This window comes from Amborella trichopoda, chromosome 5 (assembly GCF_054954075.1).
Source record: "Amborella trichopoda isolate Santa Cruz 75 chromosome 5, AtrichopodaSantaCruz75HAP2 v2.0, whole genome shotgun sequence".
NCBI classification, from domain to species: domain Eukaryota; kingdom Viridiplantae; phylum Streptophyta; class Magnoliopsida; order Amborellales; family Amborellaceae; genus Amborella; species Amborella trichopoda.
The window spans coordinates 651,879-677,242 of NC_142340.1; the positions used below are offsets into that span (position 1 = coordinate 651,879).

Consider the following 25,364-nt stretch of genomic DNA (forward strand, 5'->3'; position numbering starts at 1 on the left):
TTTATAGAACTTTAAATTTCATAATTAGGGATAACAATAGATTTTCATATCATTGCAAGGCTTTGGAGCACTGAAATTGTATTTTTAACATAGTTTTGAGACACATCTTACTTCAATAGTATAAGGTTAACACCTTATACATACAAACCCCACCCCCAAAAAAAAAACCACTTCCATGGTTTTTTATCATGTACTTAGTGGCATTCCATTTGGGTCTCTCTCTCCACCTTATGTTCTTTATCTTGTACTCCATTTGTGTCTCTTTCCACACGTGTCGATCCATTTATTCCCACCACCACTTAGGGATGTAAATAGTTCGGGTCGAGCTCACATGTCCTTGTTGGACTTAGACCCGGACCCGACCAATCGTGGTCTAGATAAAAAACATTTAAGTTTATTGTAAATTGTATAATGCAAAAAGTTTATATGCTAAGGCGCATTTACATAACCAACTGGAAAATGTGGTTTTCACTTCGAGAATGCTCCCATTGATCATTTTAAGATGTATGGAAATGAAAATAGATTTTAAGTCATAAAAATATTGCATCTTCCAACATATAATCTAAATTCCATTTTTCAATATTTCTAAATGTTTATAGATTTGCTCGATCTACAACATTTTTTAAAATTTTAAATTTCATAATTGAGAGTGAAAATGTATTAGTGTGCCTCAATATAGGTTTTAGGACCCACTTCTAATAATAACACACAAACTTAACCGCAAATTCACTTATAACAAACACTCAAAACACAATGATCCCACACACTTAACACACTGTATGTGTGTGTGTGAGAGAGAGAGAGGACAACATATGTTACTAGAGGAACTTGGACATTAGGGGTCATAATAAAAGTTGCCCTTATTAAAGAAAAAAGATATTCTACTCCCATGAGAGCACATTGTCCATTTGCTTCCTCGGATAAATCTCTAGGAATTTATTTAGGCCTCCAAATTTCGCGGATATGACCTCTTAGCAATGCAGTAATTAACCCCAAAAAAAGAAAATTATCAAATAACATGTTGTTGTATATAGTTTGTAATAAAGTAAATGTTTGGTGAGTCGGTGTAGCTGTGCGTCCCCTTTTTAAAATCCATATGGCTTCGAAATTTTGGGATTTGTTAAATTAAACAGTAATTATGATTGTCAATGTGAGATTTTTTCATATGGAAAAATAAAAAATTGCATTCTTGCATATTATTTTCCACCATCCATTTTGTTGTAATAGTGGAAGCACCGTTTTTTGATGTCCGCCTTTAAGATGGACATCTTATCCATGAGGGCACGCACATGTTTTGGTCAGTCGGTTGACTCACCAAAACAGTGCCCTAAATATCATAATATCTTAATAATGAAAAAGGAATGTCTAATTTTCATAGGGCAAGATCTAGGTGTTGAAGAACTCAAAATTCATTTTTTGTTATTTGCAAATAATCGTCTAGTTATTATTAGTTGTTTTTCCAAGAAAAAAAAAAAAATCTGAAATATCTCTTTTACCAAGGGAGTTAATTTATCTTGGAGATGGATTTTGAATTCAGTAGGTACATACATCATATGGACCACTAAAGAAAAGAAAATGAATTTTGAACCTTAAAGAAGTGTATTTTGTATAAGTAAATTTATTGTAATTCTTCAAATGTCACTATATATAGGCCCACTACCCTTATCCCATGGGAACAACCAGATATCTGGTATATACTAATGACCCCACTTGATCTCTATTTTCCTGTTTCCTCTTTGAATTTATACCCATCTTTCGGATCCAAATTCAAGAGAATGGGATCCGACGGAATCTTATCCAAACTGATAGGGTCGGACCGGTTTTGTAGACTTTTAGTTGACATTTCTACCGGCCCGAAAGTGACATGGCGGCCCAGTAGATTGTTTTTTTCTCTAGATTCATTATTAATGAGCCCACTGACCAAGACATGAGACACCCACTCCTCACCCTTGGCGGTTTGGATTGTGGGACTATTTTACTTTGTCCCTTTCTCTCGGTTATCCCATAGGGGTGATGGTTGAAAATACTAGATCATTAGGACGGAAATGCATTATTCCTTTGCAAAATAAACAATACGATGAATATAGTATGTAATTCAATATTTTAAATAAAAATTATGAATTTTGATACCTTTATTTTCTATTTTCTAAGGGAAAATCTTTTTTTTAATTTTTTTTTATTGTTATCACATTGAAATTTATAAAGGCTTTTATTTTTATTTTTATGATATAGACGTGTTTTCTAAAAAAAAATTTATCCATATTTATTATTATATTATAATTAATAATTATATATTAATAACCAGATGATATTATAAGAAAAAATTTATTTTTATTTATAGAGTAAAATGATTGTATAGTATAAACCAATAATTTTAATTTTTCTATAATATTATAGTTAGTTTGGTTGTGCTAATTTTGGTCGAGTAAAGAAAATTAATAAAGGGTTGATGCGATAGGAATTTAGTTTTATCAGGGGCATTATTATTATAAAATATAAACCAATAATTCCAATTTTTATATAATATTATAGTTAGTTAGGTTATGATAATTTTGGTTGAGTAAATAAACTTTATAAAGGGTTGATGTGATAGGAATTTGGTTTTATAAGAGGCATTATTATTATAAAATATAAGCTAATAAGTCCAATTTTTATATAATATTACTGTTAGTTCGGTTGTGATAATTTTGGTTGAGTAAAGAAAATTAATAAAGGGTTGATACGATATGAATTTCGTTTTATAAGAGGTATTATTATTTTTAATCTTATAATATGGAAGTGTTTGTTTTCAATATTTTTTGAATCATTTTGATGTAATATTATAATTAATAATCATATAAACATCCAAACAGGGAAACATCGTCACAACGTCTCAATATTTACGTACTTTTGCAAATAATAAAATTACATAATATAACACCTCTAATATTTTTAAAACTAAAAAATATTATTTTTATTATTATTTTTAAAAAATTGGGCCAAAATAGGCCAATCCGACCGATTATCTGATCGATCTAAATTATCGATTTACGGATTTTTACGCAGTTTTTGAGGTGGCCGATCGCAATCACCAATATGTCTTTTTGGACCTTAGTCTACACCTATATTAGCACTATACACTCTTAGTTTTGGCTTCCATCTAATCTTGTTTAATGTAAGCCAAATTGAACCTGTCACATCTCTTTAAATAGGTGTCATGGACAACGGAATAGATCGGCTGGGTTGTAGCGTGCTGTGAGTTAGGCGGAGGAGCACAAAATAAAATATTTTAAAGTACGACGTTCTTTTTTAAAAAATATTAAACCTTGTATTTTAGGCCGGTTCACAAGTGAGTTGGTCGATCTTTTATTAGAACTGACCGGTTCTATCAGAAACCAACCTCAACATAATAACATATTCTATATATTTAGGCAAAACTAAAAGAATACTAACGATTTTTTTATCTAGATTTACCAGTTCTGATCCGTTCGCAAACCTTGCTTCTGCTCGTTTGACTGAGTCAAATTAACTCGAGGCTAATGTGAGTGACATCTCTCTCTATCTCATGCAAATGCTTCTTACTTCTCACATGGTCAGGAGAATCTAAAAGATGTTACATGTGACATCTCCATAGAGGATGAAGTTTTTGTGAGATTATAGATTTAAAAATTATCAATCCAAATCGGAATTGTCCAATCTCTTGTCTGATGTTGGTAAAGTCATATGGTTTTTCAAATATATTGAAACAGAGCGATTCTCCTCCAAAATTTACAGTTACGTAATAAAACTGGATGAAGTTTTGGTGACATCTGATTTTCAAAATCACCAATCCGGATAAAAATCATCCAATCGCGATGTTTTTATCGGTGGTCATCCCGTTTTTCACATATAATGACCATCCCACTTTGAAATTTGAATTTTTTTGTTTTTTTACAATCCTGATCAAATATCAGTGGTCATCCGGCTTTTCACATATATATCGACCAATTCCCACTTTGAAATTTAATTTTTTTTGTTTTTTACAAAGCGTGACCCACTCATCTGTATAATCCAAATTCTATTAATTCAAATTCTATTAATTTTTATTTTTTTTCCCTAAAAAAGGGCCACTCACAAGCCCAAGTCATCATCTATGACGCCTCCCGTTTCCATTATTTTGATGTTTGATTGGGACAAATTGGAGAGAAGTTATAAGCCATCAATTATTTATTTTTAAATATATAATAGGGAAAAAGTTTATATGATGATGCTACCTTATAATGTAGAATTACTGATGCCCCTAAAAAATCTATCGGAAAAGGTAATTTTAATGCTGAAAAACCCTTTGATTGATCATCTCGACGTCGAGATGTAAGACAATGAAAAATACAAAGATTTTAAATATCACAAATAATACATTTTACAACATATTATCTACACTGTCCATTTTCAAGATTTTCATATATTTATAAATCTACTTGATTTTAACCATTTTTAAAATTTAAAATTTTATAATTAAATATAAAAATAGATTTTGAGATAATCCTAAGAACATTTCACATCAAAATTATATACCATGATAAAATTTGAAGGCACACCTTACCTCTACAGCTTCGGATGCATCCGTATGCCAACTGCACCCTTCTAAAAGAGTTAATATAACAGACACTGTAGAGTTGTAAGCTGTTTTATTTTTTAAGAGAGATCAAGTAGGGTGAGGGCAAAAAAGGCAACCGAAATGTGCCTCCAAGTTTTATATTGGCCTCATTAAACCCAATTCGTTTAATAAATGGGATTGTAGAAAGAAAAAAATCTTAAGAGAATAAGAAAATACAAAAAAAAATCAAGTGTAATTGAATTCAACTAATTGATGTAAATAAAATTAAATAAAAACAAATATAACAGAAAAAAATGATATTAAATTATTTTTTCTTTTTCATGTCTCTCTATCTTTGATTTAGTTAATCTTTTTCATTATCACTCATAAACATGGACACTCCCTATTTTAGATTGGGTTGTCCTTTTTCACTCTCACTCTCTAATATACATATTGTCTCTCTTGGATTGGGTTTTATTTTCTCTCACTTGAATATTGGATTGGGTTTTATTTTTTCTCTTTTGAATATTGGATTGAGTTTTTCTTTTTCTCTTTGTCTTGGATTGGATTTTTTCTTTTTCATTCTTCTCCCCGTCCCCGCCCCCACACCCACCCCCACCCCCACCCCCACCCCCAATAATTGTGGCCCAACATTACGCACAAATTCAAATACAACAATGATAATAGAGAAATAAATTATTTTTTTAATGAAAATGGAGAAAATAAAAAATATGTAGGCAACGCCTGCCTATCTTTACAAGTGGTATTGGAGATTATAAAAATAAATAATTTGAGTTAAATGTATTCATTTTTATAACAAATGTTTGTATCTTAAACTTCATCTTGACTATAAAATTATTGTAATGAGGACCAAACACTCAAACATGAAACATGTTCTCAATATTTACATATTTTTGTTAAAATAATGAAAAATTATAATGCAATATCTTTTTAAAAAAAAACCCTAAAAAACTATATTTTAAAAATTTCAAGTGATATTTGATTTTTTTTAGGCCAAAACAAGTTCCTCCGGATCACCATCCACCGATTCAACACGGTTTTTTGGGTGACAAATCCAGGGCACCGATACTTTTTTTCTAATCATTGGGTGAGACGAATGTTTTATTAAATTTGGCAAGGTTGCATCTCAAAACACCACTCAAAAAAGGAAATCTTGTGATGGCCTGAAATTCAAATTTCACTTCAAGTTGAGGTAATGATTTGCAAGTTTTCTAATGTCCAAATTATAATTTTTAAATAAATGGGGAGGTTGACTATATAAAGGGTCTAAACAATCAAATTAGAGCCTACCTTCAAATAGTGTCGAGAATATAGTTTCAATACTGGAAATCTTTGTGATAGCCTAAAAAATATATTTTCATTTTTATTTCTAAAGTTTAAAGCTTGAAAACTAGTGTCGATTGACATATCTATGAAAACTTGAAAATCTTTTGTCAAAAAATGCCTTATAAAATACAGTATTTCCAAAACTTGAAATCTATTTTATTTATTTTTCTCATTTCCATGCATTTTGATGTCGAGATGATCAATTTGAGGATATTTGGGCATCAAAACAGACTCTTCTAGTGAAATTTTTGAGGTAGGTTCTAATTTGATTGTTTAGAGCCTCGGTTCTATATAAACTTTTCCCCTATATAAAACCGTGGTTTTATTTTTGGATTAGGTTTGTGTAAGGTGCCCATCTTATATTATACAAGTAAAGTATACCTCTAAATTTTACCGAAATATATAGTTCAAGTATTTGAAGCCTTATGATGGCCTAAAAATTAATGTCTAATCTTAAATATAAATTTAAAAAATGGTGCAGACCGAGCAAATATATAAACACATGAAAATTTTGAATAGAGACAGTCTAGATAACCTGTTACAAGATATATTATTTTTCAAACTTGAAATTTTTTTTTTTTTTTATGAGTAATATCCATTGAAAGATCAATTGAAAGATTTGTAAACTTTAGAATATTATTTTCTAATGAAATTTAGAGATGCACCTTCTTTCTATAATATAAAATTGCAGCCCTATGTATATTTTTTTCCTTCTATGAAATACTTTTTTCATCACATATGATAACTTCTTATTATCTGTTTAACCCCTTATGATTTATCTGTCCCTCTAGTTACATTCCATGATTGACCTCTCTCTTTTTTAAATCAGTATTGTCTGTTTGGAAGCTCTCTTTCTCTCTCTACTGATGTGAAATCTTGCTCTCTTTCTCTTCTTCTTTTTAAATCTCTCTTACTCATTTTTTAAATTCTCTCTTTCTCTCATTTTTAAAACTCTCTCTCTAACACGGCATGATCCATGTGTTAGAAAATGTTTATATAAGGTTGATACCTTAAAATATAGAATTAAGGTGCATTTAAAAAATCCCTAGAAAAAAACTATTTTGATTTTGAAAAAACATTTAGTTGATCATCCCGACATAGAGATGTATGGATGTAGATAAACGAAAGATATCTAAAGCCAAAAAACGATACATCTCGCAACACATTAACTGACCAGTTCATTTTCATGGTTTTCATATGTTTATATATCTGCTTAATTTAGACTGCTTTTTTACTTTAATTTTTTATAATTTGAGATAAAGTAGATTCTCCTGCCATTCTAAGAATTATCAATATCAAAATTGCATCTTATAAGAAAGTTGGAAGTGCACCTTATTTTGATCTTTTAAAGTTATAACTACAAACCACACCCAACCCATTCTTAATTGGTGTGGTTTTATAAGGTTGCAATCTTAAACAATCCAATCAAAGCGCAACTCCAAATTTTATTAGAACATTTAATTTTCTTGTAAATGATTCTTAAGATACCTAAAAATCTATTTTCATATCTAAGAATAAAATTTTGCACTCCAAAAATGGTTAAAATCAAGTAGATTTACAAATATATGAAAATCTTGAAAATGGACGGTCTAGATACTGTGATGCAAGATGCACTATTTATGGGACTCAATTTTTTATTTTTTTTTCATATTCATACATCTTGATGTCGAGATAGTCAATTAGAGGGTTTTTCAATATTAAAACAACATTTTTTGATAGATTTTTGAAATACATATTTACTTCTACATTTTAAGGTTGCAACTTTATATAAACTTTTTCCTTATCTGAAATCTATTTTTGTATCTAATTATAAAATTTTGAACTCTAAAAATGGTTTAAATCAAGTAGATATATACACATATGAAAATCTTAAAAATGGACAGTCTAGATAATGTGTTGCAAGATGCACTATTTTTTATACTCAAAATCTTTTTTTTCTATAGTTGTACATCTTGATGTTGAGATGATCAGTAAAAGGCTTTTTGGACATTAAAACAACATTTTCCAATGGATTTTTGAAGTTGATCTTTAATTCTACATTTTTAGGTTTCAACCTTATGTAAACTACTTTTTCCTTCTTAATTATATTTATACTTTAAAGAGTAATAAAGGCAGTATATTCTCGAAATGTTTTGTGAAAATGAGGGGCATTTTCGGAAAACAGAAAAGGGTGGGAACCAGCAAAAGAGTAAGGGCCATGGCAAATCGAAGTCTGTAAATACAGATATTTTTTGCCAACCAAAGATGGGAAGGCCACTTTGTGCTACACAAGGCTAGTTTTCACGGCGAATTTTGGTTTTTATTGGTTCAGGTCTGAATCTTTCATCTTTTTTAACTGGTTTTTTAACAAATTGAAGTTTACGTTTTGGATCGTTTCCCCCCCCTAATATCGCTTTTCTGGTCATTTCCAGGCGCTGTTTCGCTGTTTCTGGCGATATTTTGGCTGGCAGCTTCAATTTTCCGGCAACAAACGCATACCTTTTCCGGAACTTTGGCCACAAACTGGTCGAAAATTTTAAAGTTCTTTCGAAGAGGCTGAAGTTTTCCGAGGTTTCAAGCTCCCGTTTTGTATCTTTTCCCCCAAATATCGCGTATCACGACATTCTCCGGCGTTGTATATCTTTTCCAGCATTATTTGACAGGGAAGTTTAGATTTTCCGAACTTGGCGGGAATCTTGTCCGAATCATTAAAGTTATTGTAGAAAAGGCCGGAGTTTCGATATCCGTTGAAAATTGTTTTTTTAAAAAAAGAGGTTGAAGAGCTTTGAAATCGCTAAATTTCCGGCGATTTTAGTAAGTAAAAGTGGCTGGAAAATAGGAGATTTATGAAGAGGATTTTACCTGGCAAAAAAAAAACCAGGAGCAAAGATTTAGAGTGTGAATTGCTGGTGAACTTGTGTTTTCAATCGCTGGAAAAATCATACAGAGTTAGCGAAAGGGTTGTTAAGAAACTCAAAATTTGGGAGGAAGATTTGGTATTTTTCGAAGCTCTGGTTTACGACAAAGATTTGATTCCAAAATTTGATTGCTGCATTTGTTCAGTGCAAGTTTTTTCTCTAATTTAATCATTTGATTGTAACCTCTGTTACAGGCTCCAAACGCTGTATCAAACGGATGAAATAAACAGAGGAAGTTGCTGTCTTTCCATTGAATTCAAAAAATTTGTGCAAACACTTAGGAAGTTAATTGTTTGTTCAAGGAGTAATTCATAGACAAAATATTGTTGGTGTTGATTTTTTATTTTGGATTCCACAAACTTTAAGTGAAGAAGATCAACGGCACTGTGTTATTGCTAGACAATGGCTCAAACTGAGAACATATGGAGGAGATCCAGATATTTTGCAGTGATTCTTTTTGGGTTTCTGTTGGTTTCGTTATTTGTATCAGCTGAGCGGAATCTGGTACACAGGACCCCTGAAAAAGAAGAAATGCATGGTAATCTTGCTCTGAAACTTATCGATTTCTTATGGCAACAGAACGTGACGAATTACGAGCATGTTTGGCCTGTAAGTTTCATACTTTCCTTTGTATGCAATGTTTTCCATTTTTCTTTTTTCCTTTTTATCTTTTTTTTTGGGTGCTACCTAAATGAAATACAGTTTATATCATTTTTCCTACTGCCACTATTACTCACCAAAGTAACACTAAATAAAAGGTTTATATCATTTTTTTATATTTGGTTTGTATCATTTTGTTTTCCTTAAAGAGATTTACATGTTTATTTGAATATTTTTAGTTTTATATCAAAGTTTCAGGTTGAAATTAAATTGCTCGGGTGGTTTTTGAGTTTTCTTTTTTTGTTTAAGTTTTTTATACATCTTACAAAATTACATATAAGGTGTATTTGTCTATGTCATTAATTAGGTAACTACTAATTATTTAAGGGTTGGGCCTCAGAGCAAACATATTGGAACATGATCGCCTTGTAGAGTATGTTTGATTTCTAATGGGAGCATTAGACCTTGAACTTTCTACTTTTATGGAAATTTGGTCTTAGTAACATAAATATTTTGGCCAAAATACAAATTTTGGAATGGTTCCCCAATATTCAGGACTTTGGACCAATTATAGACTGAAGTTTGAATAAAATGGCAGATTAAAATTTCGTCATCTCTGTTATGAATTTCTGATTTTCAGTTGAATTTTGGACTGACTTTATTTTGAATTAGAGGACATAATAGCTAAAATTCAAAACCAGGCTACATAACAGTCCATTTAATATCATGATATGAGTTATGTATTTTCCTATCTATTGAAATTTGTGTTCATATTATTGTTGTTATTATTATTATTATTATTATTATTATTATTACTATTTTGGCTTATAATTCCACGTTTTGAGCATCTACAATCATCAATTACTAGAAAAAAGGAAGAAGAAGAAGAAGAAGTAAGAGGAGTGTTTGCTCTTTCTTTTACAGTAGCCCATTTGAAGCGGTAAATGCTTAAAGATTCTATTAATATATTTATAAAACTTGTGAACTTGTCTTTTTCTGATAATGCTTAGTGGCCAAATTAAAACCAGTAAACATTTAACATTTAGATTTGAACTGTTAATCGAAATTGATTTTCTATAGGAGATGGATTTTGGGTGGAGAATTATTCTGGGTAGTATTATTGGATTCTTTGGAGCGGCATTTGGGAGTATAGGAGGTGTTGGTGGAGGAGGAATATTTGTTCCCATGCTGACCTTGATAATCGGCTTTGATGCAAAATCTTCAACAGCTATATCAAAATGTAAGCAAATATTCTTTCACTTAGTTCCCCACATTATTTCTTTTTATAGTTTTACCTGTTAATAAACATGGCAGCATGATATATTATCGTCTCCACAAGGCCTAGTTATGATATATTCCATGCTTACTCAAGAATATTCTTTTTATAGTTGATAATGCAGGCTTGTACAATTGGGCATTAGGAATGCCGACCTTGCCTGGCCAGTCCATGGCATGCCAGGCTGGGCCTGGCTTTTGGCCACACTTTATGGCCCGCTGCAGGCTAGGGCAAGGTCACTAGGTACAAAGAACTTTTTGCTGGGGTGGGGCTACGCTTGGACCGGCACAAAAAATTATATAATGTTCAATATTGTGCATGCACACACACACATTTATTTTTATATATTATCTACATTTCTGTGGTGTATGCATTTCTCTATATTATATACATAGTATATCCATTTGTATAACTGAAAATAGGCTGGAGGCAAGCCACATCTAGTTTTTGGTTGGTCCTGGGCCACAAATTGCACTTTACTTTCCGGCGTGGACAAAGCCAAAAAAATGTCGGGCCATTGGTCTGGCTCAGCATGATGAGCCCAGCCCATTGGCAGCCTTACTTGGCATGAAAAAGGAGTACAAGAAGACCATGGATTTTTTTGCGTTAGATAAATTTGGTAATTTATGGTCTTTTCTCTAATAAATGGCACCCAGTTTAAGAATGAGACGTGAACATCTTTCTGGGCAGGTATGATCATGGGTGCAGCTGGATCAACTGTTTATTACAATCTTAAGCTCAGACACCCCACATTAGACGTGCCCATTATAGACTATGACTTGGCCTTGCTTTTCCAGCCAATGCTTATGTTGGGAATTAGCATTGGAGTAGCCTTCAATGTGATTTTTGCGGACTGGATGGTCACTGTTCTCCTGATCATTCTTTTCTTTGGTAATTATTTTTCTTATGATTTTCTTTTGGTAGTTAATATTCTGACGGTCCATGAAGAACCCATTCCATCATTCCATCTTGTGAATATTGATGACTCTACCCTCCTTTAAACTCAATGTGACGACGTGATTTGCTTCCATTACATAGGAATATCAACAAAAGCTTTCATGAAAGGTGTCGAAACATGGAAGAAGGAGACTACACTTAAGAAGGTATCTTTACTTTAGTTTTCTAAAATCAGTGAAACTTCAAAGTTATCACCATGGGTTGAATTGCTTCTCCTATCGCAGGAAGCAGCTGAACATCTGGAGAGTTCAAAATCGAATGGTAAGTTGTTCAACCCTTCCTTCCCTGATGCTAAATTATGACATGAGCTGTGCCCCCTTGTCATGTATGTGTGCATTGTATGCATACATAATATGTATGTGCGCATTTCTGTATGTGCATGTCTGCATATGTATGTGTATATACATATGCATTCACATATGTGTGGAGTCTAAACATTTATGTTGATTTTTCTTTGAAAACTCACAATCTTTATATAGTTCTTGCTTCAGGAGGTGAGGAAGTAGAGTACACGCCTCTTCCAAGTGGTCCAGACAATGGCAGTGCACAATCCAATGCTTCAAGAGATGCAGAGGTGAACAGGAAAGCTCTCTTAATTTTTCCCCTTTGATACATAGGACCTATTGATGCTTTTAAATACTTTAGTGGATTGATTTCTTAACTTTTTTGTCCAGGTGTCTGTAATTGAGAATGTTTACTGGAAGGAACTCGGCCTCCTCGTCTTTGTCTGGGTTGCCTTCCTTGTCTTGCAAATTATGAAGGTTAGCTCTTTTGTTGGGTAGTTATTTAGGTTAGCTTATTTATTTACAATTTCTCATGCAGAAATCCATGATTTCACGTTTTTCCCTTCATATGACTATAGATTCTTCCTCTCTCGATTTCATAACGTATTTCTATTATTTTACTTGCAGACTAATACTACAACTTGCTCGGTAGAGTACTGGGTTTTGAACTTCTTACAGGTAAATGGTATTCATTTGGAATGGTACACCATACGCCTACGTTAAATATACATCAAAGGGAATTTGCCATCCGTTCCCAATAAGGGATGATAATGATTAAATGTATCCTTGTGAATGTCACAATGGGCCAACTACGGCTACTCTTCAATGCATATCAGTACGAATGGATGGTGGATGCCCCTTTGCTGCACCATACACCATACAATGTACATCACTGTTGTAGCCTATACTTTCCTCATTTATTTTTCAGAAGCCGTTTTTGCTTTCGATTTTTTCAGGCCTGGTTTAGTAGCAGACTGTGCAATTAATTACACATTGTCTTTCTATTTTTGTAGGTCCCTATTGCTATGGGTGTTAGCTTGTATGAAGCCGTTAGCTTATACAAAGGATGGAGAGTGATTGCTTCAAATGGGGATGCAGGGACAAACTGGAAAATCCACCAGCTGGTTCTTTACTGCTTCTGTGGAATACTGGCTGGTATTGTTGGTGGGCTCCTTGGGGTTGGAGGAGGCTCCATATTGGGGCCAATTTTCTTGGAATTAGGCGTCCCACCTCAGGTATAAATATCCTTTCCAAGTTTACATTATGTCCTTGTTACAGTACTCGTAATGCCGAACGACCCAACAACTAGATCCACTTATTAATCTTTTTACATATAATTTTGAAGCCTATTTTGGGGTACTAAGTGAATGCTTTATTCCTTTCTCAAGGGGATTTTTAGATAGATCTTCAAATTTTTTCTATTTGTTTTGATTTACAATACATGACTTGAGAGATAACAATGTTAATATCCTGCTACTATAAATAACGAATGATATGAAAGCAGTTAAATATACAAGAGATGAGATTGGAGGGTTGCAGTTTAGTATTTTGTGTGTTTCTATCATGTAGGTTTAAATGTGCTCTCAAACTAAGTTAACATATTGTTTTGAGTACTGATTTGCTGACTTTCCTTCCTGATTAATGCACTAAACTCTTTTGCAGGTTTCTAGTGCTACTGCAACCTTTGCGATGATATTCTCCTCGTCCATGTCGGTTGTCGAATATTACCTTCTAAAGCGGTTTCCTGTCCCTTATGGTATTCTTCGTTTTCTCTTTCATTTCTTTCTTCTTCTTCTCCTTTTATTATTTTTTAGCTTAGAAAGAGATTGGATTTTTCTTTAGTCCTTTCTCCTTCATTTACTCTAGAGCTAGAAAGTGAGATTGATTTTCCTATATATTTTGCAGCTGCCTACTTTGTTCTTGTGGCTGCTGTGGCCGCCTTTGTGGGTCAGCATGTTGTGAGGAAGATAATTATTTTGTTAGGGAGGGCTTCCTTGATTATATTCATTCTCTCATTTGTGATCTTTATGAGTACAATCACACTAGGTAAGCATCTCAACTACAATGTATCTGGTTCAATGCCAAGAAACTTGACATTAGTTTCTTCATTAACATTTAAAGTCATTTTACATATTCCCAATTTTTTTGAAAAATATCAATAAAATGGTCAAACCACTTCAAACGCTCAATGGGATGGTTAAATCAACCAAATTACAAGAAAGTAGTTACTTTTTGATAATCATTTCACTTGGTTACATTCTCAAATGTTTTGTCCGGAAATGCCCAACTGCCCTTGTACTTGCTTTGAAACCCTTAGCGAGTGAGGGTACTTTGGTAATGTTGGTCACTAAAGTTACTCAAGCTCAATAACCTAAATACCCCTTGTTGTTCCATTTCTTCATTAAAAAATCTTGTTCCAAGTTTGGAAGCCATAACAAGTAGAATATTTATGTCTTTGGCTTGGGTGACTTGAAGTGTGATCAAAATTTTGTAGTAAGAAAACATTTTCCTCGTTTGGAACCCAGGATAAGCAGGGGTATTTAGGTTCTGCGTCTCAAGTAACTTAAGCGATCCAATTAGCCAAATTCCCTTGTTTTTCAAGGTTTATAAAACCTGTAACAAGGGTATTCTTTTACAAAATTCTTGAGGAGCTACCTAAATGAAAAGATTTTTTAAAAGTGATCACTTTGTTGTTAATTCCATCTCGTTGATTTTTTTTTCCCAAGTCGTTCGATCAATTTAATGATATTTTCTTTTGTGTAATCCAATAGTTTCAACCAATGTTTCAAAAATCGACTCGACCAACGTACATCGCCTTTGGCCGAGTTGAGTAACTCGGCTGAGTCCGAGTGCACTAGGCCGAGTTATGTACAACACAAAATAGTGAAAAAAAAAAGGCGATTTTTTTTTTCTAGATAGTTAAAAATAAGAAAAAAAGTTAAAAGAAGGAAAAAGAACCATTAGAAGATTAAAAAGATGAAACAAATTTATAAAAGATATCTTAATGAAAATTTTGATTTATAAGTTGAAAATTTCAGAAAAATTTAAAAAGAAGAAAAAATATGAAACTTTCCAAATCTTCTAAAAAACTATCTAAATTATAAAAAGGACCCGGTTTCTATGCGGCCAAGCCTGCATATGTAGAAATGCGGGCCTATTGATAAATCTATTTTTGAGATAAATTTTTGGACTTAATTTTTAAAGACATGCAATCTCCAATATGAATAAATAAATAAATTTTAAAAACTATAAATAATAATTCTAGTAATAAAAACATTTGGACCGTTAGTTTCCAATGTTTTTAGATGGAACACCTACCTGCATCCATCTTTAAGATGGATGCTTTACAGTTTTTGGACCGCATATGTAGTCATGTCGTCCAGCCCGTATGAAACGATTTTCCTTATAAAAAAGACTTAATTCTAACTAATTTAGTGGTGTTTCCCCTTTTCTAGGATTTTTTATTTTTAAATATTGTTTAGGAGCTTTACAAGGGTGGGACAAGTTGCTGTGGAACTTGCCCCAACTCTGGCCGAGGCTGAGTTCCTCACCCAAGTCCGAGTGGACTCGAGCATGTCCTAGAACACTATTTTCAACTAAATTATTTGCATAGAAAGTAGATGATATGGCCATTTAGTTTTGCTACAAACAGCCACAATCATCGCTAGCCATTAGATGTCAAATTAGGCAGTTGGGGGTGTGCCACTGACTGCATTGAAGCACTTTGAGAAAATTCTTCTTGAATTTTGTGCAAAGAAATTGCACATTAGCTTGCCTTCACTACTCGAAGGTTAGGGTTGACCATGACTTTTTCTGGTGCCAAAGGTAAATGGTCTTTCAGTATACAATCCGTTACTCATATTTGCCTATAGATGTGTGGGCAAAATTTCCAACTCTTTGTTAGTTTTTCTTAACAATCAAGGATATTTTAATAATAATTTAATATAAATAAGATGACATTAATAAGTTACACTTAGAGAGCCAATGAAACTATTAACTTTAGTTTCTCATTTCAATAATGGAGGGAAAAAAAGATAAAAAGGAAAGTTACTAAACTTTATTTCTATGGTTTGTATGTGATGGATTGGCTTGTGCTACTTAACAGGTGGAGTTGGCATCTCAAACATGGTACACAAGATTCTGAATAGGGAGTACATGGGATTTGATAACCTCTGCTCTTATGATACATAGCATGGATCAGATATGGAGAGAGAGAGAGAGAGAGAGAGAGAGAGAGAGAGAGAGAGAGAGAGAGAGAGACTCTTGCAATTTCAATTCACCTTTTCTGCATCTAATTATAATGTTTCGGTCTCAATTTTTTGGCCTGAAGAACAAATAGAGAAAGTTACACAAGTCTATATGCTTGCCTTTTGTGATGACCACATGGTGATGCTTTTATCACGGTCATTTGGGTCACACCATATTTTCCCTTGAGAAAATACAATTATAGCATTAGGAAATAGGGGGTTTCCAATCATCTAATTTACTAACTGGTTACTTTTGAAAGATTATTTCATTTAGTTAACTATTTTGTTAAAAAAATACCAAAAATACTTAGATCTGGATCTGGAATTCTGTACAAGCTAGGTATTTAGGTAATTTGTCCCCTCTTAAGTAGCGCAAGCTAATTTGTACTAATCTCCATACCCTTGAACATTTTTTTCATATTAAGTCCATTGTTCTGAATTTGGAACTCAGAACAAATATGGGCGCCCAGCCCAAATGAATGCCCTTGCATTGAGTTCTAAAACCAAGGACATGTTTTTGATATTAAAATCTATTGTTCTCAGTTTAGAACTCAAAAAAAAAAAGAAGGGATATTTAAACTTCCTGTTTGCTGTCTGTTACAAATCTGGGTTTATATGTTTCAGATTAGAAGTATGTGGTTTTTCCATTAAAATCTCTTGTTCTAAGCTTGGAGCTTAGTATATTCGGTCCCACTTATGTCATAAGACAAATTACAAAGTATTTTTACTCGTTCGTGATTCCAAACATTGGATATATATGATCTTGTCAGGAGCTTTTCAATACATTCTATCCAACAAAAAGCCCTTCTCTATCAGTGAAGAAAGCTCAAAAGCTTTTCAATTCCCAAAATGCCCTCCCTGCAACTCTCTCATCCCTCCAACTTCTGAAACCCTAATTTTTCCTTCACAAAACTAGGGTTTTCAAAATCCCAAGCCCTCAATTCTGTTCTAGGGCTCGGGACCACCTCTAGAAACTGTAACTTTCGGAGAATTTGTTGCAATAGGAGTAAAGGAGCAGAAGATGCAGAGGCCAAACCAGTCATCGAAAAGGGCAGGGGAGGTGGAGATAATGGTGATGATGGAGGTTTTAATGGGGGGAATGGGGATGAATCTAAGGAAAAGGGGAAGTTACAGTTACCTGAATGGATGAATTTGACCTCTGAAGATGCAAAAATAGTGATAGCTGTGCTTGCTGTATCTTTGGCTTTTAGGTCCTTCATTGCAGAGCCTCAATATATTCCTTTTTTGTCTTGTACCCTACTTTTGATGTCGGTGATCGAATTGTTGCAGAAAAGGTACCCTACCTTTGATGTTGGTGACCAACTCAACCTTTCCCATACCTTGAAGCTAGAGGAAACCTATTGGTTCCAGAGATCCAGAATCAAATGGCTCAAAGAAGGGGGATAGAAACATTGTTTTCTTCCACAAAACAACCAGCTCTAGGCATAGGGGTAATGCCATTACCCATGTGTTTGTAGGCATCCACTCTTTCTACCAACCCGATCTAATAAATTGTATATTCATCAGATACTTCAAAAACCTTTTCTTCAAGCCCCATCGCCCCTCATCTTACGTGGGCAGCCTTTCCTTTCAATCCCTCTCACTGGGCGAATCGGCCTGGCTCAAAAGACTTTTCATCATTGAGGAGATCTGAAAGGCCATCTTCGACTTGCCTAAAGATAAGGCCCCCGGGCTTGACGGCTTCCTCACTGCCATCTTCCAGCATTTCTCGGATACTATTGCCCCTGACCTCCTTTCTTTCTTTGACGAATTCTTCCATAGAGGTCGGCTTAACTCAGCCTTAAACTGCACCTTCCTAGCCATGGTCCCCAAAATCGAAGGAGCTTTTAAGGTGAGAGACTTTATACCCATTAGTCTCCTGACTCTCCTCAATTCCTCTTACAGGATTCTCGCTAAGGTCTTGGCCTCCAGCCTACAGGAGGATCTTAGCTCAGTCATTTCCCCAACCCAATCCGCTTTTGTTGCTCATAGAAAAATTCTTGATGGGGCCCTCATGGCCCATGAAGCCATCGACTCTAGATCTTTATCAGACCATAAGGGTCTTAAAATTAAACTTGACCGGGAGAAGGAGTATGAGAGAGTCGATTAGGACCTCCTTGACCTTATCCAAACTCGTATGGGCTTTGGCTCTAGATGGAGAAAGTGGATTAAAGCCTCTATCTCCAACCCTCTTATTTCGATCCTCCTCAATGGTACCCCGATGGGTTTCTTCCCTGCTGCCAGAGGACTATAGCAAGGGGACCCTCTTTCGCTCTTTATTTTTACTTTCATTGGAGAGCTTTTCTCCAGATGTTTGAGAGAGGTCTTCTTACAGGTTTTAGGACCTCACCCACTGGCCCTGTTATCTCTCACCTCCTTTACGCGGATGATACCCTCATATTTTGCAAGATCCACCACCCTAACTAAATTGATTGCCTTTGGCATTTCCTTAGAACTGTTGAACTCGTAATGGGGATGAAAGTCAACATGTCTAAGACCAAAATGTTGCGTATTTTGGTAGAAGGTGCTGAATTAGAGTTACTTGCTCCACATTTGGGTTGTGCAACGGAGAGCCTTTCCTCCTCATGCCTTGGGTTAGAAAACACCTCTGGGACAAACTGGTAGAAAAGTTGAATTGGAAATTTGACAGCTGGAAGGGTTGGTTTTTTTTCCTTTGAGGGACAAGTTACCCTCATTAAAGCCACCTTAGCCAATATCCCCATTTAACACATGTCCCTCTTCCAAATTCCCATCTATGTTCTTCAACACCTTGAAAAGCTTATACGTGATTTCTTATGGTTTGGTACAAAAGACAACCACAAATTCCAGCTTATAGTCTGGGATAAAGTTTGCACCCCCAAGAAATACAGAGGGCTAGGAATCAAGAAACCTCGAACCATGAACCTTGCCTTATTGGGAAATGGTGGTGGAAACTCTTCTCCCCTCAGCCCCTCATGTGGAAACAGGTCATCCAAGCCAAGTATGGTATAGGAAACGAGGGTTCCAAGATCCCCCTCCCATAGATCCTCTGGAGATTGGAAGTCATAACCTCTAGTAAAACTCTTTTTGTTAATTGCATAAGGTTGTTTAAGGTAGGGAACAACCAGTGAACAAATTTTGGACTCACCTTTGGATCGGTGATCAACCGCTTAGGCAAGTCTTCCCTCCTTGTTTCTCCTGGCCAACAATTAGATAGTTGTGGTCGCTAAATATGTAGAGTTTAGAGGGTCGGCCTTGGTTTGGACCCCCATCTTTAGGAGAAACCTCACTGACCTGGAATCCACTTCCTTGAATTCACTTCTTCAATTGTTTGCTTCCATCTTCAGCCCTTTACTTCATCAAGGCTCCATCATCTGGTCCCCTAACTCTTGTGGTTCTTTCTCAGTCTCCTCTTTCTATTCCTCCTTACTCTCTAATTTGAATACTACTCCTCTTCTCAATAAAATTTGGTCCCTGCCAATTCCACATAAAATCCAAGCATTTATCTGGGTGCTCCTACAAGGAAAAACCCTCACCTTGGACTAGCTTCAACGAAGGGGGCTCTCCTTTCCCAACCGCTGTATCCTATGTCTTCAAGATGAGGAGACCATCTCCCATCTCTTTATCCACTGTGAGGTCTCCTCATGTCTCTGGTCCTCAATCCTCAAACTCTGCAGCCTTCAATGGGTCATAGTTATCGGAAGCGCCACCCTAGGGTGGCGCTCCCGTTCTGAAATCTCACACCGGCGTTCCGGAGCTGGGATCTCGCTCGGAAGCCGTTCCCATCTTTTTGGGATCTCACTCCAATTTTTAGGATTCTCAATCCTATTCACAAGGGAGCTCGCTCCCGATACTTTAGGGATCTCGCTCCCGATACTTCAAGGATCTCGCTCCCATTCACAACGGATCTCTCTCCCGCTAAAGCACAGATCTCGATCCCATACACAATGGATTTCGCTCCCTCTACTTCACAAATCTCACTCGCATTGTCTCACGGAACGCATTCCGTAACATTATAGATGTGGTTCCTGAACAAATTAGTTCCTCGGTCCTAGAATTTTAAGATTGTAATCCCGACGTTCTCAAAACTAGATCCTAATCTAATAAGGTTGTGACCTCGATCCTATAATCTATGGAGCTCGCTCACGAGGAAAGTGGATCCCGATCCCGAAAGTATAAGGTTCTCGATTTATGAAATCCCGGATTGCGACTCTTAGGAACTCGGACGTTAACTCCATGTCTATTTATTTGTTCATTGTAGTCGGTGATTCATACCTACAATGGGCATTTAATTTTGCCTATGGTAATTCTAAAAAACAAAAGCTTAATTTTGTATAGGGTGTGGTTTTTATAAGGTTACAAATTACAACCTTAAACAATCCAAATAAGGTGCACCTCTAAATTTTATCATAATATGGAATATTGGTGTAATTTTTTTTTAAGATTATCTAAAATCTATTTCCATTTTCAATTATAAAATTTTAAACTTCAAAAATGGTTAAAATCAAGTAGATCCCTAAGCCTATGTAAATCTTGAATTTCTGGCACTCAAATTTTTTTATTTTTTTCATACACTCATACATCTTGATGTCGAGATGATCAATTAGAGACTTTTTCAACATTAAAACAACCTTTTCCGATGGATTTTTAGGGTGCATCCTTAGTTCTACATTTTATGGTTGGAACCTTATATAAACCTTTTCCTATATCTTTGATTTTATAAAATACTATGTAATTCTCAAATGAGTTCCCAAATTTGGATTCAAATATATATATATATATATATATATATATATATATATGAACATATGAACCCAATGGCCCAGATTGATTTTGAGCCGATCTAACGATCACGGATGTCCGATAGTGTTTGAATTTTGGTTTTTTTTTCTACAAATCCAAATCGTGTAAACCTGATCATCACGCATGGAGTAACAAAAAACTCTATCATCAAACAATATCAAGTAATAGAAAACTTGATCATCAACCAGGATCGAGAAATTCGATCATCACACAGAATGGAGTAACATAGAACTCCATCATCAACTTGCAGCTTCTTCTTTCTCTCTCTCTCTCTCTCTCTCTCTCTACTGCTCCCTCTCTCTCTCTCTAGGCACAGGGGACCTCTCTCTCTCTAGAAACAGGGGGATCAGGCGTCTGCCTTCGAGGAAGGAAGAGTGTCTTCTTCCGTTCAAGATTCTGTAACAGAGACGATAAGAGCTGGGGAAAGAGGCTATGGCAACCTCAGATCTGAGCTCACATCTCAAATCTGAAGCCGAGGAGTGACAAAAAAAGCACTTCTTGGTCTTACAAAGGCTCTTGCATCTGAGATGGCCCCTAATACAAGAGTCAATGCCGTAGCTCCTGGATTTGTACCAACGCACTTTGCACAGTTCATTATTGAAAATCAATCTACTAGGAAGGAAGTAGAAGCTCAGAGCTTGCTTGGGAGGTTGGGTACAACAAATGATATGGCAAGCGCAGTTGCCTTCCTTGCATCTAATGATGCTTCATATATATCTGGAGAGGTAGGTGAGGACTGAATCTTTGAGGGAGCAGCCAAAATTGTCGGCTCCTGCAATGATCTTGAAAGTTGGGAACTGGTTTTGAAATTTTCCGACCTCAGATCTGAGTCGAGGTTGGTGAGCTCAGATCTGAGCCGAGGAATCTATGGCTCTGATACCATGTTAGAATTCGTAGGAGCATACATACACAGACATTGAATGGAGAATGGAGAGAGAAGAAGAGAGAACGCAACATTTACGTGGTTTAGGCCGAAGCCTTACGTCCACGGATCCAAAGCCCAACGGCTATATCTTCACTATTTTGGATGAATGTTTACATCAATAAGTACCTCTATATATATAGAACAATCACACAATTACAGGATAAATATGGTATGATTCTTGGAGATAGAGGTAAATAGTAGGAGCCTTATCACAATACTAACTTGATGACCAAGATATATACCCATACATCCTAATAATGTTTATCAATATGAACCCGAGATATCCATATCCTAATACTATTTCCCCTCTATCAGAATCCAACTCCTACGTCCCCCCCTCTTTCCTCTCTTTTAACCATCTTCTTTCCATCCCCCCTTCCCTCCGCCCCTGGCATCTGCTTTGATAGAGTCTCATCACTCCTTCTCCCTTGCGTTGCAACGTCATCTTGGACAGGAGGATTTGAAGACCTACTACAACAATGAGACGGAACTGAAGTCCTACTTCATCTTTGAGGATGCACCATACAAAGAGCATATCCAAGTTGCAATCCCGGCTTCAGTATTTTCTTCTACCTCTCATCTCTCTTCTGTCTGCCCTCGTCTCTCTCTCTATTCTTTTTTTCTGCATTTTCTTCTCCTCTCTCCAATTGTATTTTGTTTTCTGAGCACCCAACTTGTGGGATGCCGTCTTTTGCTTCCTTCTTGATGTAATTCATTATACTATTAATACAAAGTTAACATTTTTCTCAAAAAAAAGGTACTCTCTCTCTCTCTCTATCTCTAGTGTAATGCAATCATCTCTCTCTCAAGAAAAAAGCTCAATGAGTATCATGAATTGATTAGTCTATACCTCTATATTGAGGTTTTTTTAAAGGTGCTTTGATAATAGGCAATTGTTGACGAATGCAGTATGCTCCATTATCTATGTTACACAGAAATCTATAGTGTGTTAGTATCGGGTATATGTATGGGTGTATGAAATGCTAATCTCATAATTGTCCTTTTAGACAGCTTGAAAATGTTAAAAAGATGTGTCTAAGTTTCCAAAGTGTTGGATATGGGTGCCGCTTCCTTATTGCATCAACATGCACAAAAAGCCAATGACATGCGTGCCCAGTTACATAGTTCAATATGATTACCGAAATTCTTTCTTTATTTCTTTTTAAGAAAAAAAAGCATCGTCTTTACCTCAATAAGAAGATCCCTCTTTAACTGTGAAATGGTATTACAGAAATTGTTGAAGAAGTTTAAGGGTAATAACCAATTAAGGGCTCCATATGAACTTTATCAGGGAGATTACTGTTAAAAACACCTATTTCATTAAAAAAAAAAAGGAACCTGCCTTCTTGGGTGCAAATTGAATAAGATAACGATATTGAATTATGCTCCTATATAAAGTGTTTTTTTCTCATCTGAAAACTTTCTGAATTGATTCACACCTAAGGACATAACATATCTTGCATTACTGGTTGAACCATCGCTTTCTTCTTTCGAGGACTGGTTTTTTGAACAGTGTCCTATTGAGTTACGTAGTCATGCTAGTCTCTCTCTACTCCACCTCTAAGATGTTATGCTTTGGGTGATGTACGACATTATAGCCAAGGTTCTATGGAAGTTGTTTTTAGTGATGGACAATATATTATAATCCAATGGACTATAATGGGGTTAGCGCATCTGTGGTTACAGAGTTTTATGCCTCAACTTAACATCCTGTTCTCCAATCCCAACGTTAACATATCATAATCCAATAGGCTATATGTAAACCATAGTTAAATTGGGGTGTCAAATTCAATGGTACTGAGTTAAGTCTGATCCACCATAAGAGGGCATGATCTAGATGGTCGTCCCAGTCTCTCCCTATACACTGTCCATGATTCTTTCTTCAATTTAACAAAATGTTGTTCCTGATAAATAACTTCTGACTGATTATCAGGAAGGTATGGAAATTAAATCAAAATAAAGACCTTCCCAAGGCCAAACTGAAAGAGAGTGGGAAGAAATGGTAACATATCCTGACCTGAGTCTTTAATCTGGTATTTTCCAGGCCAGAAACTCTTATGGATGTGTTTGATTCAATGGGAGATATAGAAAGCATGCATAAAGAAACCAAGCATCTCTGGAAACCAAGTTCTCTGAAATGGGCAGAGAGATGTTATTGATTCTGTACATTCATGAGGACTCAAGCAGTATCGGTGATAGCTTTGTTCCTTTTTTGGTTGTCCATGCGAAGAAGGAATAATTAGAATACTCTAATGGAAATGGATAGGTGGATTCATATTAAAAGAAAAAAGAAATAAAAAAAGAAATGGATAGGTGGATTGAAATTTGAGATTCTCTGATGTTCATTGGTTGTCCTTGATGGTTAATACAAAAGACGTATTTTTAAGGTAAGCAGCGACTTGGTGAATTTTGACAAAAAAAGTTAAATTGATAATGCTGATGATATGAATTTTGTTGTGTTATCTGAATCTCTAACATATGTCTATGATATTATTTAGGTTTCATACTATTTCAAAAGCCAAGTGTCAATGTTATTGTGATCTTCAGAAGTCCTGTTCTGCAGGTGGATAGAAAAAGGTTTAAGTTTTTAATTATTTGTATGTATTTGTGTATACCATTGCCCACATTGGTTCTTACTTCTTGGTTTTGGATTATCTATACTTTGCAGGAAGTAGGATATACAGATGGGGATGTATTTATCAAACGAGTTGTTGCCAAGGAAGGGGATACTGTGGAGGTTCATATATCAAAAACATTAGTGTTGATGTTTGAGATTTAGTGCGTCTGATATGGGAGACCTACTAACAACCAATTACATTAGAACAAGTTTCTCTATTTTATTTCCTTTGATTAATTACTTCTACTGTTGAATAGAAGGGCTCCAACTGGTTTATCACATAATAGGGGTTATTAAGGAGCAAAATAATCCCCCATACTCAAGCCTTGATGCCTATATGCTTAATCATTGATGACAACAGGTGGCTTCCTTGTCGACATACCTTTCTCAGCCTTTTGGCTAAGATCAAGTTTAGTGGATCTCCTCAAAAATACATGCAGTACTTGCTAGCCTACTTAATGAGATTGTCGAGTGACATATTATCATAAAACTAGAACTTGACCAATTCATGTTTTGTTTATGTTGTTGCAGGTTCATGGTGGAAAGCTTATAGTTAATGGAGTAGAGCAAAATGAAGATTTCATTCTTGAGCCACCCACTTATGACATGAACCCAGTAGAATGCTTTCATCAAATTTTCCTTGAAATAACACTGTTACTAAACTCCTTTTTTTAGGGATACAGTATGGAGAGAGCATTGAAAGTACTACTGTTTTCCTTGTATCATTCCCACATAGAAAAGTCCATTCTGATTGTAACTATTGGGGAAAGCCAAAAAAAAAAAAAAAAAAAATTGTTTATATCCACATCAGCGTTTTACTGCATCGAATAAACAAGTGCTTGATGGCTTATATAATATTTCAGTTTTTTCTACTGTA

At 35.1% G+C, this 25,364-nt stretch overlaps 1 protein-coding gene across 35 annotated transcripts; it reads left to right on the forward strand.

Annotated features, from left to right (window-relative positions):
• The first annotated feature begins 9,275 nt into the window (after positions 1-9,275).
• LOC18426582 (sulfite exporter TauE/SafE family protein 3) lies at positions 9,276-25,364 on the forward strand. Of its 35 annotated transcripts, none has more exons than XR_016055495.1 (17): positions 9,276-9,408; positions 10,480-10,639; positions 11,366-11,566; positions 11,714-11,778; positions 11,857-11,893; positions 12,112-12,206; positions 12,307-12,393; positions 12,544-12,594; positions 12,753-12,800; positions 12,930-13,151; positions 13,579-13,672; positions 13,822-13,962; positions 16,022-16,044; positions 24,369-24,447; positions 24,539-24,648; positions 24,849-24,896; positions 25,019-25,364. XR_016055495.1 is itself a non-coding variant. In XM_088866584.1 (16 exons), coding segments are annotated over exons 1-15 (1,455 nt in total). In that variant the 5' UTR covers positions 9,276-9,330; the 3' UTR covers positions 24,850-24,896; positions 25,019-25,364. The 35 variants fall into 35 exon arrangements, 15 of the variants coding, with proteins under 15 accessions (XP_088722710.1, XP_020518312.2, XP_020518311.2 ...); XR_016055496.1 differs by having other exon boundaries at positions 24,539-24,607; XR_016055493.1 differs by having other exon boundaries at positions 24,369-24,433; positions 24,539-24,607.

Bases quoted from the DNA above. Each gene is read 5' to 3' on its own strand.
- LOC18426582 (XM_020662649.2), top strand. From the start codon at position 9,331: ATGCATGGTAATCTTGCTCTGAAACTTATCGATTTCTTATGGCAACAG. The intron at 11,894-12,111 runs GTAAGTTGTTCA...ATCTTTATATAG, and splicing joins GGAGAGTTCAAAATCGAATG to TTCTTGCTTCAGGAGGTGAG. The intron at 13,152-13,578 runs GTATAAATATCC...ACTCTTTTGCAG, and splicing joins AATTAGGCGTCCCACCTCAG to GTTTCTAGTGCTACTGCAAC.